Here is a 16758-nt window from a genome sequence, read left to right on the forward strand (position 1 = left end):
CCAGCATGGGATACATCATGCAAGTTTGTCAGGTGTGTTAAAGAAGTCTCTGTGGTGTTGCAAGCACTTAATGACCAACTAGATGGAACTATCATGACACATTTTATATGACTGTAATCAATAAAGTTGAACTTTTTTAAAACTTGTGGAAAACTTGCCTTTTGTATGGAAACCAAATGTACGAGGAAGAATGAAGCAATGTACATCTAGAAGGAATTAAGTACGCTTGCATCCTTTAGTTGTCTACACCCTGCTCACTGAAACAGACTTATACAATTTGACACTTACGAGTTATTGTTTGGTTTTTTGTTATTGTAGACATTAATTTATCTAGTTCAAATGATGAAACACTTTTCAATTTTTTTCTGATACTACGCTATTCAATTTTTATGTGCTTAATTCTTCTGAAGCAATGGAATTGAAAAGCACGTTTGAAGAGCTTTGGATCCGCTCAGGAGTTTAGATTGTTGCCCTCTAACACCGAGAGGCCTCAGGGCACGCGTGGTGTCCTCCTGCAGCGGAGCTGGGAGCTTCTGTCTCTCTCTATATTAGTGCGGCAATTGAATGGATTAATGTAACATCATTAAGATTAACAATATATTACAGTAACCCATTTCATAGAGAGGTTGGAACATTCACTGCTAATCCAGCATAACCAAATTAATCTTTAACCTAATTGCCTATCCAAATGAACGCTGCCATTTGAATAAGATTTTTTGGCGAGAGCTCCCAGTTTACTTCCCAGTAGTGTAAGCTTTTTCTCGAAGACATCATCGTCCCGACCATAACAAAGTTGTCCCTAAAGTTTACCTGATGAGGAAAAATCTGGTAAAATAATGCTGAAATTCTAGCACTGAGTGTTTTTGCGGGTACGTTTACATTGTGATAACGTACACCGTAGTTTGTTATTTCCAGTGACAAAGAGTAGTAAGAGGTGTGAATTCTTAGTTGGTGTTACAGGAGCAATTCTACATCAGTCAGTTGGTAGGCCAGCCACAGTAAAAGGTTTTAGTATTGTTTAGGTTTTGCTATATTTACCTCAGTGAAAACATTTTCTATTTTACATACTCATAGTTGTATTTGGATATTTTACGATAACGAGAAAACATGAAAAAAAGTAGAAACTAATAATTTTTTAGTTATTGGGGTTGGGGCATGATCTTATCTGGCATTTCACATCTTCCTTACGTTATTGCCACCTAAAATATCGTCAGGTATTTGGGCTTAATACAGTCTCTGTATTTTGATCACCTAGTCAACGTTTATTAGTGATATCAAATAGCGAACAGATCACAAACAAGCTAGCTTCCTTTTCTCAGTACTTGATGCTATGGCACAGTTTCTGTTGCCCTCTTCTTTACTGTTTCTCTCTTCTGTGATAATAAATCCTGGTCTGTGTCTGGTGATGCTACCACTCTCACATGGTTTGCACAAGTTCATACGCAACAATTCCAAAGCAAGAAGTGCCATATGAGGGGGAGCTGAGATGTAATCTTCGGGGACGGAGCATCATTCCTAAATAGGCTATTCATCACAGGCAGGAAACGTACAACTCTTATAGTTGCCATTACTGTTGCATCTCATTTGCATAATTGAATTTCTATGGCTTTTATGACTGTCTTTTTATGACCTGAATGCTACAATAATAAAGCTATACTGATGCCCGCAAAGCACTGACATCTCTTGAAATACGTCCAAGCAGGCAACGAAAACAATTACAACTGCTGCTGTTTACAGAGACCGTAACTGGCCTGTCGGCCAAGATCAAATGCAGCATCGGTGTAATAAAAACAGTAACGCTGACGTATGTACGGAGATAGGAGATCTAATGATTTGTTTACCCTTTTTTCTGCTATCCAGTATGCTAGGAGGAGTTCAAAACCAGCTTGTGTGAGAGAATGCATTGCACTGTGTTCAATCTAGACATTACAAGACAGTCCAAGTAATGCAGCCAAGTCTCCTGCATGTTGTATTCCCAGTCCCATGCCGACTGGAGACAGCAGCCTTTCTGTGAGTTACTTATAAATTAATTGATTTAGGTGAACATGTTTCTTGTGCTATTCTTTGTCAGCGTTTTATATTGCAAGTCTTTTCTGTGAAGTGTTTAGTTTTGTTTTTAAGCACTTTATTTTAAAGTTTTATTTTAATAGTTAAGTTAGTTTCTGATTATTTTCTTTAGAGAGATGTCATAGAAAACTAGACACTGGCAATTATGTGTTCATTTTCAATTGAAACTGTGGGAATGAATAGCATTTTCTCACTTGCTTTATACTAGCTGAACATTTGTTAGGATCTCAGTATGTTTTTAGCTCATACCTACTTTTAGCTGATACATTTAAAATTGGTCTCCACGTGTAGTTTAAAAGTAAAAACAAACAAACAAACAAACCCTCCTTTCCACATTGTCTTTTCCTGCATTTCAATTTGGTTGCATTTATAAATGTTCAGATACTATGGAGATGTACAAATGCATAAAAATCCTATATAATGGATTCTTTTTATAGAACCTTTTTGCCCTCCAAGGATCATTTTTGGATGACAGGGAACAAAACACTCAATACTTATTTTTAACGTGCAGTAGAATGTCTGGCTCAACTGTAAGCTCACATCATAACTGAGGACACGAGCTGATTCTCCGGCATTGCAGGCATATATAAACTCTATTCCCTCTATAGATAATTTGTTCCTTTTAAAAAGTCCAATTATATTGTACAAATCTGCTTTAAAAAAAGTTTGTTGAATTCTCTGGAGCTTATAGTAACATCTTTAAAGGACTTTCCGTTTCACTGACGGAATAGCTGCGGAAGATTAACTGAGATGTGAAAGGTAGTGGGTCTAATCACAAAGCAGTAGTTTTAAGGAATTTAAGTGTGGTATAACAGCCATGCTGATCTCCTCGGTGACAAGTATCATCTGCAGACTGAAATTCACCTGTGTTACGTAGGCCTAATATTAATATGAACATTTAGCATTATTGTGTATCATTATGCGTTATTCCCGCTACTCAGTGGTGAATTTTGTCTAGATAGGATAATAAAGTGATACTTAAGAACTATCCAGTCCAGCTGCAATTCAGAGAATTCAGTTGGTACTGCAAGGTCATACTGAATTTTGCTACTAATAGGCAAGCGCTATGTATGAAATCTCTTTTTCAAGAAAGTATGTCCCTATTCAAAGCATAAGATTCCCTAAAGCATTAAGTAATTTTACAAAGCTAACATTACTGTGCTCGTTTGTCAAAAAACAAGTGCTATTTGGCATATATAGCCTTAGTCATATGTTCTTTTCTTTTAAACCTAGTGTCGTTAATGTCTGTTGGTAGACTCCTCACCACGAATAATCACAGAGCAGTAGCGTGGCATTGTGTGGCCTTAAACTTTACCCTTTTTTTTGTAAGCAGAAAAGGAAACCCGCATGTTCAATTCATCCATTTATAATAGCATGAAGAATTTTCTGTTGAAAGATCGCTTGGGTGAGTCTTTTTCCATGCTGATTTCGTTGTCGTGTTTTGCTGCACCTAAGTACCTTAAGAGTCAGAAAATCCACCAGGCTCATGTCCTTTAATGAGAGTTGCCTCTTCACTTCTAAAGTGACTCCTTCTAAAGGGGGCCATGTACATAGCTTTTTTAAAAATCTATGCGCTAGAATGTTATTTGAGAAGTCAAGGTGAGAAGTTGCTGTACTTCTGCAGAATAAGAGATACAATGCCCTGAAGAATTTACAGTATGACAAAGCAGGATAAAGAGTAATAAAATAGGAAATGAAAGCGTGATAGTTAGTGTGAGAGCTAGAATCCAAGTGTCAAGTATCCTTTCTCCGTTCTTAAGAAATGAGAACAAAACAAATCAAAAAAGTCAATCTGAAGGCATGATAGCATTGACAGATCATCAGTAGTACGTGAGAACAGGATGCTGCTATGCAAAAGCCTAACATCAAGAATTGTAGAACTTCAGCTTTTTCAGTAGCATGGAAATTAAAAAACTTTAGGATTTAAAAAAACTGTTTTCACTTGCTTAACTTTGTGACCTCATTCCCCAAATGAGGTGAAGGATAGGTTGTGAATAACAAATGTATGCTGTTGTGGATCTGAGCTTTTGTGGTAAGTGAATTATGAAAAAAGGTAAATACTTATGTCTTCTATCGAACTGGTAAAGAATTAGAATGAAAATCGTGAGACTTGACATTGCACAGTGGAGCTGAGAACATTTTCTTTATAGCAATACAGAGCATTGCACTAAAGCTTATTTTGGGCCATCTGTACAGTATTTAAAAGATTGATACCGATAGACTGTTTTAATAGCAGATTGTGTTCAACATGTAGCTGGAATTTTCCAAAGTGCATGAGAGTCGGATACACAAACCTTTTGGAAGTTTACTGGGAACTTATAAAGCCGCAATAATTTGAATTAGCTTTTGAAGCGAATTGCTTCAACTATGGGAAGCTTATGCGTGGATGGTGATCCCAAGATCTTCTGAACTAAGAGGTAAAGGCTACTTGAAAGAGATGGCTTGGAAGACATTTAGGAAGAAAGTGCAGATTCAAACGCTCAAAAGATTTTTTAAAAGCTGGAATTCAGACTGCAATAAAAAGTCTACAGTTTGTTTCCTGTGTATGTGTGTGGTATGATACATACACGTTTTTGATAAGAGTGTACTTTTGAAAGCATGCGTTTGAGAAAGGGTATTGAAATACATGGATAATTTTCAGATAAAAAGGCAGCAAAACATCACTGAAACTCAGGGATGTTTGAGCAGGCCCCAAGTTGGATGGAAGCTTTTTCTTAGGAGACAGGTCGCTGTTTCATCTTCCTAACGCATTCAGACCTAGAGTGATTTGTGGAACAAGAATCAGTAGCAAATGCTTCAATATATTTTTAGCTGCTTATTCTTTGCAAGACTTTTATGTTTCACAAGCCAGACAGGGTTGTCAGAGCCATATTTTGGATGACAGTACTCCCAGAAAGTGCCAAAGGGTTGTGAGAAGCGGCTTTGATTACTCAGCGGGTGATGTTCCACTTCTCGGCATTGTAAGCTCAGCATTCAGTCCGTATGGTGCAATGTGGCATTACACTGTTTCAGCAGAACAGCAAAACCAAGACTTACACTAGTCATAAAGCCTTGTGTTAATTTAAAAAAAGAAGAAGGTGTGTGGGCCAGTTTCAGCAGAGCCTGTCTCAATTCTTTCTGCGGTTTAGTCAGTGCTACTGGGCAAAGTTAAATGCCTACAGCAAAGTAAACGCGAGCCCTTTCTCACAAGGCAGTGATTCTGTTGGGGATGCAGAGGGTATGCTACCTGCTAGAGGTGGTTGAAGGCCTGGCAACTGCAGTGGCAATAGGAAGGAGTTGAGTCAGTGTGTTTACTTAATCTCCTTGCTGCAGCTTTGGGTTGAAGTGTGAGCAATGATGGTGCTTCGTTGCTCTTCTTGGAGGGAATTTACTTTGGAAGGACTCAGACAGACTTGAGCAAACTCAATGCAGCAGTTAGCCAATTTCAATATTCTGTCATATTCCAACTGTGACTTGATGGGAGAATTTATTTAACGTTTCATTTAGGTGCTGATTTTTCTACTAAATGTTGCAGTGTGAAAGGAGGTGAGAAGAGATTATGAATTCTGCTTCCACCATTGAGCTGCTTTGAAGAGTTACACGCTCAAACTGCACTGCCACTGTAGTTCGACTGAAGTTGCCTTCCCCGTTCGTTGTTGCAAATGCTTTTTCTCATCAGTGTCTTTTAAATCAAAAGCGCATTTTGTTTTGTGGTTTCTTTCTTATGCACATGTTGCCTTGTCTAAAGCAAATTACGTAATGAGATGTGCAAGACTTGAAGGGTCATACTCGTTCTGCTAAACCACTCCACTAACCTTCAGTAATCTTTTAGAACTCACTTGGAGGAAAAATCTCTGTATAAAGCTAAATAAAAATGAACCAGTCTTCCCTAGGTGTGATAATTTTTTCTCATTCTTTTCCTTTGTCTTGAATGTGGTTCAGTAGATAGAAAGGCTTTTTATCAAATTCTCAGATTAGTTTATGTGGCAGTATAGAAGATGTGTTTGAGTACAGCTATTTTTAATCCAACGTTCTTCACCTTTTGGCTCGTACAATGCTCTGCCCTTCTTTAAAAGGGCAGGAAGATAAATTGCTGAAATGATACTGTTGATCCAAATTTATAGACCTAGACCAAGATTTCTTAAAGTGACTAATAATTTCTTAGAGCTCAGTATGAAATCCCCTCAAGGAGTCAGATTTTCCAAAAAAGCTGAGTGGCCGTCCTCAGAGTGCTGAACCCCTTTAAAGCGGCCACTTCCGATCACTAGTTGCTTTTGAAAATCTTGTTAAGTTTAACTAAAATGACATTGTCGCATTACTTTTAGATAGGCCTCCAGGTGAATTCTATGTACGGTTTGAAATATTTTTCAGCAGTACTCAGTGTTGATTTGATGTTCATCACTGAGGTTGGTGGTGGTCTGAAGCAGGATTTCAGTGGGAGTAGAATTAAGTCAACAAGGAAGAAACTTGAAATCCCACTTCTAGAGCACGTATGTAGAACAAAAGCAATTTTTGAGTTACTGTGAGGGAGCAATGCTACTGTAAAGGTATTATGTCCTGTGAACCACTGTGGTTAGAGACTGCTGCTATGTACTTTTTTGAAAGTTGAGAATGCCAGGATCTCAATAACAGGTTTTTCCAGCTTAGGTTCATGAGAGACCTGACCATAAAATCGTATTATTCATGTTATGCTCTCTCATGTCATGTAATTGCAAGATAAAATCCTCACATGACCCAACTTTTTCATCACCTTCACAAATAAGTACACGTAAGTCTCAAAACAGATGCGGTGCAACACATTGAGATACTTTTTGTTTTCTCGTCCTTCCCCGTTTTTGTACACAGAGGCAGGACTGCTGCAGAAAAAGACGCATCCTCCTCAGCATTTTGTCCCACTAAATCTCTGTTTCACTGAAAAAATATAGTTCATGTAATCGATGGTTCATGTTTTTTCCGAGTCCTTGTTTTATGTATTTCTTTTCCCATTAAGCAGTATGCTAGTGCAAGAGAGCACATGCTGCTTAGGTTAGCAACATGATGTTTTAGTCCTCGCTGGAAACAGAAAGCCCAGGGGTCTTATTTACCACCCCCCTTGCTTGCCTTCCCTCCCTCCCCCCATAAAATTGCCCAGCCTGATTTCACAAATCCAGAAATGTAAACGTCCTCTGTATCTTTTTAAACATGCTCTTAATAGCTTTAGATATCAGTCCACATCAACTTAAAAGTCATTTTCCTTAAGGATAATTAACTCTCTTGATAGACTATGTCCCTGACACATCTGTTGATAGGAGATAAGTTGGAGGGGGTGCATGTATGTCTGAAACTTCTGACCGTATGCACCTTGTTTTTAAATTAGGGGTTTGGAAGTATAAGCCCTGCAACAAAAACACACTTTAATTGAAGTAAAAATGGGAGCCCACAATTCCCCGATTAGAAAAAAATATCTGTTTGTATCACGTGCTACAACTGTTTGGCTCCATTCATTGAGTTTCTCTGGTGTGACTAGCAACCGTATCAAATCACTCGGAGGCTTCAATCTCACAAGTAACAGGGCTGATTTTTCTGGGACTTTTTTAGTGAAGGAAGCTAGCAGCTTGGGGGAATGTTAACTGCCCAAGTAGGTAGAAGACAGGGTAATTTGCATAAGAAATACCAAATGTATTTCAAGAATGTTTGAAGGAAGGGTGTGTGCCAGAATCTGATGTTTTAACTAGCCTTCTAGTTTACATGGGCTGTTACTTCCAAGGGCTCAGTCGCTCAGGAGGTATATGGAAGAAGGAATTTTATTTAGGGAAGTACGTTGAAACCTTTAAACTATCTGGAGACCATTTGATTTAAGGAATAATAATCTGGGGTGGTAGGAGCCTTTGCCTTGGTTCCTGGCTCTACATTAAGATTACGGATCTTCTGGATGACCTTGGCAAGTCGATTTCTTTCCTTCTGACTCACTTCTCCATCTAAAAGATGGGATTTATGATCCTGACTTCTGCCAGAAAATGCTTTAAGATCTAAGAATGGAAGACCCTAAGAGCTAGGACTTACTGTATTTTTGTTGAATTTTGTCTCTCCTATTTAGCTTGAGTGTGCTTTCAGTTTAAGGGAGCGAGCATTAGGCCCTGTCTACGTGGGGGAAAAAAAAGCATCGTTTAACTGAAATTACTTTTTAAAGCCAATTTAATTAATATGATGCAATCTCTGCATAGACACTGAAACTTCAGTTTAAGAAGTGGCATTTGGTTTGGCTTTATTTTATGGTAAAACCGGTATATTTGCCAAAACTATCCTGATTTAAACTTTCTCGGTAGTTTACCGAGAAAGCTCAGTGTAGACAAGTCCTTCCTGCTACCAGGCATTTCGTTTCTGTGCTGTTTTCCATGCGTATTTAGTATCTTTCCTGACACAATTCCCTTTTTTTGCCGCTAGGACTGTTCATCCTGGATACTGCACAGGGTGTGCTGTCTGTCTCCTCTTGTCCGATTCACGGCGTGGACTGGGCTGAATGGTGCAGTTAGTCTGGATTGCAGCCCCCTCAACCCTTCCCAATAAAGTCCTTATTGCCAGGCTGCATCTTCCTTTTCTTTGGCCTGTCTACAGTTACCCCAGCGCTGGTGATGGCAAAAGCAGGTGCAAAGTGACAGTGCTAAAAATAGCAATCTAGATAACTGTTTCTGCATGAGATGGGGGTATTTCAGCTCTCCCTCCCCCTCTGAGGTTAGCCAGCTTGGTTTTGCTAACCCAGGGAGTTACTCTTAAACATCCAGACTTCTGTGCATTTCTTTAAACGGGCTCTTTATAAATAGAAGTTTCAGTACACGTCCATTAAAAAGTCATTTTACTTAGGGCTATTAGACATTGTGATGTAGCCTGAGAAATACCAGCACAGAAGGTGGTACTGATTTCCAACCTGCTTCCTTAGAGCAAACACCCCTGCTCTACCCGGTTGTACAGGCAGTACAGTACAGACAGTACAGTACAGACAAAAACAGCAGTCAGTTTTTGTCTTATGGTTTCAATGCGCTCAACTGGTTCAATTAACTGAGGTCGGAACAAAAAGGAGTTAGTACGATTGTTAAGAATTCAATTCCAGTTTTTATCTAGACCATCTGAAAAAGAATCCTTCTTTATCGTCTTTCTCTAATCCTCTGTCTCCAGGTAATAAGCCAATGATCTATTAGCTGTAAAGCTAGATGAAATTAAGGGGAAAAAATCTGTTTAGCATGTTGATTTTTGAGGGGATAAGGGAGTAAGTTTGAAAATGCAGGTCTGGTTTTCTGAGATATTTTGCCTCTTTACATTTGAAGCTTTTTGTTTGTTTTAAGCTTTCCAGAGAATCTAGGCTTGGACTCACTGCACACAATAACATATGAATGTCATTTATTGTATGAAAACTTGAGCACATCATAATTCATTTTTTGACATTAATGATTACTTAAATAGGAATATTCTAAGTAAAAAGAAACGAGAGAATGTCTTCCTCTCTTCCAGTATAGTAAGGAGCTGAAACGAAATGAACTAAACTTATTTTTAATATTTTACTGTTTCTCCGGTGGGAGTCTTTATCTGGGAAGATACAGTCTGACTTTTGTTCATTTCCTCATTTTTGCTTTCTGATTCTTACACACTAGACTAATGCTTGAGTGTCAACTTTGCAAGGCCGAAGAGCATGATTTACATGTATCAGTAACAAAAAATTGGCAGACTATTTTTAGCCACAAACCTTAATTGGGAAATGAGTAGAATGTTTACTTTTCAAGATTTTTTCTATTTTTGTTTTTCTGTTATAATTAATAGTTTTCATGAAAACTTTCCATTCCTTTAATTCTAATTTGCAGTTACACCTCACTACAGAAGCTGTAGGTAAGGACTGTCATTAATTGAAATGTCCTTTAAAGAGCATATATTGAACTGTAAAGATACGCTGGGGAAAAACCTAGCTTTTTAAATTTTTAGGCATGTTGTTATGTAGGGAAGTTGTATTTCAAAACATTTTTTCTTGGAAGAATGTAAGAACTTGATTTTGGTCAGACTTTTGCAGAATTTGCATATACAAGGTAAGTATGTAATTACAAGTGTGGCAAGGCGCACGGGTGTGAGGCAGAGCGCGCGTGCACCCGCATGCACGAACTAGGTACAAGCATGTGCAAATGGTCAATGACTGACAATCCAAACTGTTAAAAAAAATCCTGAGTCTCTCAAGAGATGCAGAATTTAAAAGCAGATGGGGGGTTTGTTTTTAAACTTGTAGTTGAAGAAAGTTTAGCTTGGGTATATATATGAACTGAGATTGTATCTTAAGCCTTATATTTCTCCTGCCTTGGCTCATGTTTTCAGGCTTTTTCTTGGAATCACAATTGATAGAGATGTATTACTTTCAAGTAAAAACCCTGAGTTTCACTTTTGCTTTCCAAGAAAGTTGGGATTCTCCGAGTTAGTCTAAAGTTTGAAGTGAAATAGTGCATCATCTGCAACAAAGGCAACATAGCAGTGCTGCCTGTGTGCCTTCCTGTATAGTCTGCGAGCGCTGTAGTGGCAAAAGTGTACTGCAGACTTGGACTCTGGGAAAAATGACCAGGTTTGGTATTATGTTTGTTAAGGTAAAATTCCTTTTTCATGGATACAGATTAATGAAAAAATCTGTTATGAACTGCCTTCAGAAACTACCCCCGACTCTTAGTTGTTCTCTACGTAGCTGCTGATCTGTTTGTTCCAACTCCCAGCTGGGAGTATGGACGGCTGGACACTGCTTCCAGTTGAGTCTTTTTACTTCCTACTTCAATAAACTAATAGGATAAGTTCAGAACAACGCAGAAAACCCTCTTACTTCCATAAGTGGCTCTCAGTACTTGGAGGGTGGAGTGAAGGGTTTTTCTCAACACCTACTGAAGCTCCTAAGGCATGTGTCTGCTTTTTTCTCTTGTACCCTGATCCATGAGCTTCTCCTGCCTCTTTATACAGTTACAGGCTCCGCATGGCCTCTAGATGTCCCTCCTCCTCTTCGCATAACACCAGCACCAGGCACTGCAAGAAATCCAGCTGCACTACAGCCCACTTCTACAAGGAATAGACCCTTCTGCATGTCAAACCAAAACAGGTACAGCAAGTCACATGCTGCTCCCGGAAAATGCACAGAACTTGTGAGGTCTTGTGTTTCTGTGGGCCAGGATTGCAAAGCACTTTACAAATACTATCCAAGCCTCAGAAAATCTGCAACATAGTTATTCTTCTTGTAACTGGTCACTGATAAGAAAACAGGCCTGAAGGGAGAGCAATGTGCCCTAAGTCATAAATAGGATTTCTCACTCAGTTACATCAAATACAAGGGGCAAAGGTTTAAGATCGGCTTTCTCTAGTGATGTGCAGCTCTTACATCTTCTGGACCAAAAGAATCTGTCAGGGCAGAGTCAGCTCTTTATGCTCATGGAAGATATAAACAGAGTTTTCTTTCATTTATGAGCTTTTAAGACCTGAGGTGTTGCTCCTCTGGATCTTGTGGGGAGACTGAAGATGGTGGTGGTTTTTGTAAGGATAGGGTTTTGTCCCTGCCTCAGAGTGAGCGCTGCTTGTCTCTGATAGTAGTAGTGGGTAAAGTGCTTTGAGATCTTTTAGGCTGAATGGGCTAGTGCTGAACTAATGTTAACTCCTGTACAAACAAATGCCTAGAAGCCTATATTATTGGCTGCTTCGGTTGAATGCCAGAAGCTCAAAGAGCAGGCAGGGTTACAACGCAAAGTGTAGTGCCATGATAAAATATAAAAACATTGGTTGGGGTTGTGGCAAGATGAACTGGTGTAATGGAGCTGTATGAACTTGGACTTATTAATGATCTGGTCCAGTGTTACTGGTGATGCTGGGCTGGTTTCCTTTTGGTTGACTTCAAGCAAGTCACTTTGTCTTCTGTTCCTTAGTTTCTTCATCTGTAACTTGCAGATAATCATCTCCTTTATGCTGACATAATAGCTAAGGAACATTATACTTAGTTGTGTAAAGCTAAGGGTGAAAATTAGTGCTAGCAGAATTAGGACACTGCAGCCTGAAATCTGTTCATTATTAGAACTATTACATATGTTCAAAAAATAACATTTTGGGAAAATGTTAGTAAAATTGAAACGTTCACTCTCTCTTGAATAATGAAAGTGGTTGCTAATGAGATAACATTTCTGAGACTGTTGTATCTGAGATTCTCTAGTTAGTTCCTTCTGTTACGCTAGAAGAAACTGTGGCATAGGCCATTTAATTGTGGATAACTGGTTGTTTTTTCTATGGAGCCCATTGCTATTTTATACAGAGCCCGTGACAGGCCTGTGGGAAACCCAAGCAAAGGGTAAAGCATGGGCATCTCTCCCCTGCATCACTCACTGAATGACTTGTCCTGCTTTCAGCTCAGCTCAGTACCTCGTTGCCTGGAGATGCCAGGGAGTTACTCTGATTACTTAACCTTAAATTTGACTCTAATTAAATGCTACTCTGTATGTGTATTTGCAGGTACTAGAAACTTTTGACTGGAAAAGGTGAGGTGAAGTAATCCTCAAGCATTATCCTCTCCTGCCTCTCCTGCTTTTTCTCAGATGAGGTGAGACCGGTTCCGCAGTAGATGAAAGGGACAGCGGTTTCTTCTGCTGGGAGCAGTGGCACGCTTCTGTCATACTGTCCTTCCTTCCAGAGGGAGAGGGAGAGAGCGCAGTGCAGGGCTCCTGCCTTCAAGCGAATGATGAACTGTGGATGCTGGTGAGAGGGTGATTTCACAGTCCCCTGCAGCATGAAGTCCATGCATCGGCAGCCAGTGGAATAGCATGGAGAAATGTTCAGACAGTTGCAGGCAGATGAACCATGTTTGGAGGGTTGATAGATTTGGATGCGTCTCCTCTTTCTAGGAGAACAGAGAGGGGTTTAACATACTATGCAATTAAATTCTGAAAAGACTGTTACATCATTTTAGTTTCTACTTTACATGCTAACGGGTAAAGAACTGGGCATCCCACCAAAATCCACTGGAACATGGTAGATTTTGCTGAGGTTTCCACATCTCAAATCTGTGGGAACCCCAGTTTCTTGACTTTGTACCATTAGCTTTAAAAGGCATGATGCCATTGCTTTTGAAGTGTGTCAAGACCCACTTTTTTTTTTTTTTTTTTTGGAATACCACCTGTTAAATGATCTCTGTGAAATGCACTGATAGCCCAATTTCATAAAGGGACAAGCATCTGCTTCTCTAAAGCCCCCGTTACATTTGTTGCCAATCTGGTGCTCTTGTTCTGGTCAGGATTTAATTACTTAATGAGAGTATAAACATGCACATTGCCATGCAGTATCAAGCAGTGCTTTCCCCTGAATACGGAGCTTTCTGTTTGTGACCCTCAGTACAAGCATGCTTAGTTTCAGTGGTCCTGTAGAGGAGGCATCCATGGAGGTAGCTGGCAGCCAGTAAAGACAAGTTGCAGAAACTTATACATCAGTTAGGAAAGTGCAGTGCGAGGAGGTCTCTTAAATCTTGCTCCAAAATGGTGACAATCACACAAATCTGGCAAGGGTGTTCTCCTTCAGGTGTCCACAGATTTCTCCTCTGAGTTGAGGTCTTCCTTCTGTCATGACAGGATTTTACAGGATCCGTGCTAATGTAGCGTCCAAGTATTCTTCAATGAGGCCAAGGGAGTAGATTCCCCTGTTTCCCCCTTGTTTCAGCCAAGACATTCCTCTCCTTGTCTTTGCACTCCACACAGGTAAGCACACGTCTATGTATGCACACACATTAGTTGTGAAAAACCAGGCACTCACTTGATACACCTTCCCACCACCACCTGAAAAGGTCAAAAAATGATCATTTTTTTATGTGTATATATATATTCACACACACACATGCATATATATACACACAAACACACACACACACATATATTGATAAATGTGTGCGTAAAATTACTGAAAACAGTTACTTTTTTATAGTTTTGATGAAAATCAAAAAATTTAGAACTAATACAAAAGCTTTAAACAAAAATTTCGTTTTCACCATAAAAATGTTTTATCTACATGTTGTTTAGCTGGAAAGAAAAGGTCTTGAGGATCCTGTAATATTTAGACAGAGGCTTTTTGAATAACCCCTACTGAAGACTTTCAAAGTGCAATTGTGGTATGGGGGAAGGTTGAGATGCTGAGAGTTAGATGAGCCATAAAAAAGCTACATCCTCTCCCATTTTTGGAAGTGATGCTTCCAGTTCAAGACTGTGAGACCACTGAGATGCGGGCTTGATGGGGAGAGCTTGTGCCGTTGCTGGCTGCGCTCTGTCTTTCCCAGCATTCAGTGTCTCTAGAATTTTTTCCCTTTAGAGTTTTTTGCTAGCAATAATTTCCTCTTAAAATATATGATGTACTAATGCTAAACTAAGGCTGCAATTTTTCACAGCAGTCTAGAAGACTGAGATTTCCGTTATTCATTCAAGTTAATAGAAGGTGAGTACCCAAATCTGCTAGACAGCTTGGTAAATCTCGCTCAAATAGCACAGAATAATAATAGTTTCCTGGCCTTACGTATGTCTCAAAGAAGCTAGCCTGCACATACAGCTCTCTATATCAGTTCTACTCTCTTTAGTTTTGCATATTATCTTTCCTTTTCTGTATATGTTTTCTCCTTCCTTTCACCATCTAGTATTAGTATGGTAAACTCTGTTCCTCGGAACAGGAATTATCTTCCTGTTTTTCATAGACAGCACCTAGATCACTGGAAAAATGAATATACAGTGTTAATAGAAACCAGCTCCAACAAACTCTGTCCTAAAGCACCACGTCGCTATGCCCTTGATTTTCCCAGTGCAGCTTTGTTAGACGTTTTGTCAAAGATCACACTTACTATATAGTTAGTTCTTCACTGGTCATTTGAGGATTGTTGCTGAGGAAGAGCTTTCTTGCCATACAGCCCCAATCCTCCTTTAAACGGTCAGTTCTTCAGAGACCCTCTCAACTTCCGGTGACAGTAAGCTGAATGAAGTACAAAGTTTCTGGCATGGATGCTGCTGAGTTTAGTGCCTTTAAGGCATACCAATGAGGTTATTAGAGGTCACTTCTGTGCAATTTATTTTTGCTGCTTTTTTTTAGAGTAGCGTTAACCATAATAACTGACAAACTCAAGGAGAGAAGTGTGTACATCACATGTTTATCACATGTAAATATGTATCTACAATTTTAAAAGCACGTCTTTATGTCCCTGGTTGTAAATGCTCCATTTTTAAAGTTTTATAATGTATGTTACTCGACTAAGAGATCACAGCACACAGCTTTATATTGTGCTGGTCTATCTGAAGGATCAACTACAGTCTAAGCTGTGGAAGAAAAATATCCACGCCACTGACAAGAAATAACCCATTATTGCACCAGACTTTGCATCATCTTCCCTCAGCTAACACATGCAGGTTTTTTGGGAGGGTGGGGGAGTTAATTTTTCTTGCAGAAAAAAAGAATCAGTTCAAAATGGTGTCATTTCTCTGTAATGATGAGGATATTTTCTTCACAGTAAATTCAGGAAAGTATGCCATTTTTCTCCCAAGGCAGAATTTCACAGTTTTGCAGCAAATTTTTAACCTCCCCCGTGCCTGCTGGTGAAACGTGAAATTTTGCCCTTGACTAATATCACAAATTCTTGTGAAAATTCAAAGAGAGGGTGGGGAAAAAGCTCAGGTTTTGCATGTAGGAATTTGCGAGACTGACACTGGTAGCTCTGCAGCGCTCTCACGACAGTGATGATATCGAAAAGTTTATTAAAAATAAACTATGTGACGATGTGGTATTAACAGGTTGGTGCTTGGATTCTGAACATCGCTCTAGAAGACTGGAAGCTCTGTTGTCTGTCTGCCATGTAAAGAAAAAGAACAACAATAAATTAATGTGACAAACTGTATCGTGGAGATACATTATTTCAGCAAAGGAAGCCTTCAAGGTGGAGATCCAGTACGTCGTAACTCTGAAACGGCCAAATGATTTTGGTTTGGTTTGGTTTTTTTGGTGGGTGGCAGGAAGGGAGGAAGAAAGTAGAAATGTCACCTTGGTCTTCCAAGCTCGCGACGTGCTAGCGATAATTACCGCAGGTGAGCTTTCCTTCTCTGGCAGCTTGAGACTCTAGGTCTGTGCACTCGGATAAGCAGCACCTAAGCCCCTTGTAGTCTGGACTCTTCATCCAAAGCCAAACATCTCATTAAGGATTATTTCTCTCCCAGGGAGGCGTTACAACACTTGAGGAAGCAATGCAATGCAATGAAATTCAAGAGACTGGGATGTTGTCCTCTCTAGGCAGGTAAAAGCTTAAGTGGGACTTGAAGGGTGAGATTTTTACCTCCCTTCTGGAAATGGTACCTATTTTATCCATCTCTATTACAGGATATGCTCCATCATGACACCTTGAATGGGAAGTCTTACACCTTTTGTTCCTTGTCTGAGCTGCGTAAGGCTGTGAAGCTTGCTACTTTTGTTAAGGGAATTGCTTAGGGTGGGTTGGCTGCTATTTGTTACCGGTGTATTAGTTCAGCTATGTTCTTACAGGTATGGATGTAATTTCACATAGGGTAGAAGTGGCTTTTTCACCCCAGAAAATCTTCAGATTCTTTATGCACTAAAAGTCTGATCCTGCTAGTAAAAACTCACTATGTTGTCAGTGTTTCACACTGTTGCCTAGTTTGTGCTGCCTAACAGTGAGCTTCCTCACACTGTTACAGGATACCTGATTGCTAT

At 39.5% G+C, this 16758-nt stretch overlaps 1 protein-coding gene across 13 annotated transcripts in view; it reads left to right on the forward strand.

Annotated features, from left to right (window-relative positions):
- The window catches only part of PRDM2 (PR/SET domain 2), a 76019-nt gene extending 60088 nt beyond the window's left edge, over positions 1 to 15931 (forward strand). For 10 of the 13 annotated variants that reach the window (XM_068916170.1, XM_068916166.1, XM_068916175.1 and 7 more), the window contains 2 exons: positions 11002 to 11137; positions 12529 to 15931. In XM_068916170.1, the coding sequence (XP_068772271.1) occupies positions 11002 to 11110 (109 nt within the window). In that variant the 3' untranslated portion in view covers positions 11111 to 11137; positions 12529 to 15931. Of the gene's footprint in view, positions 1 to 1860; positions 2008 to 11001; positions 11138 to 12528 lie in introns of those variants that run through there. The other 3 variants (XR_011135825.1, XM_068916165.1, XM_068916167.1) reach the window with 3 other exon arrangements.
- The last annotated feature ends 827 nt before the right edge of the window (positions 15932 to 16758 follow it).

Source organism: Struthio camelus, chromosome 21 (assembly GCF_040807025.1).
Source record: "Struthio camelus isolate bStrCam1 chromosome 21, bStrCam1.hap1, whole genome shotgun sequence".
NCBI classification, from domain to species: Eukaryota; Metazoa; Chordata; class Aves; order Struthioniformes; family Struthionidae; genus Struthio; species Struthio camelus.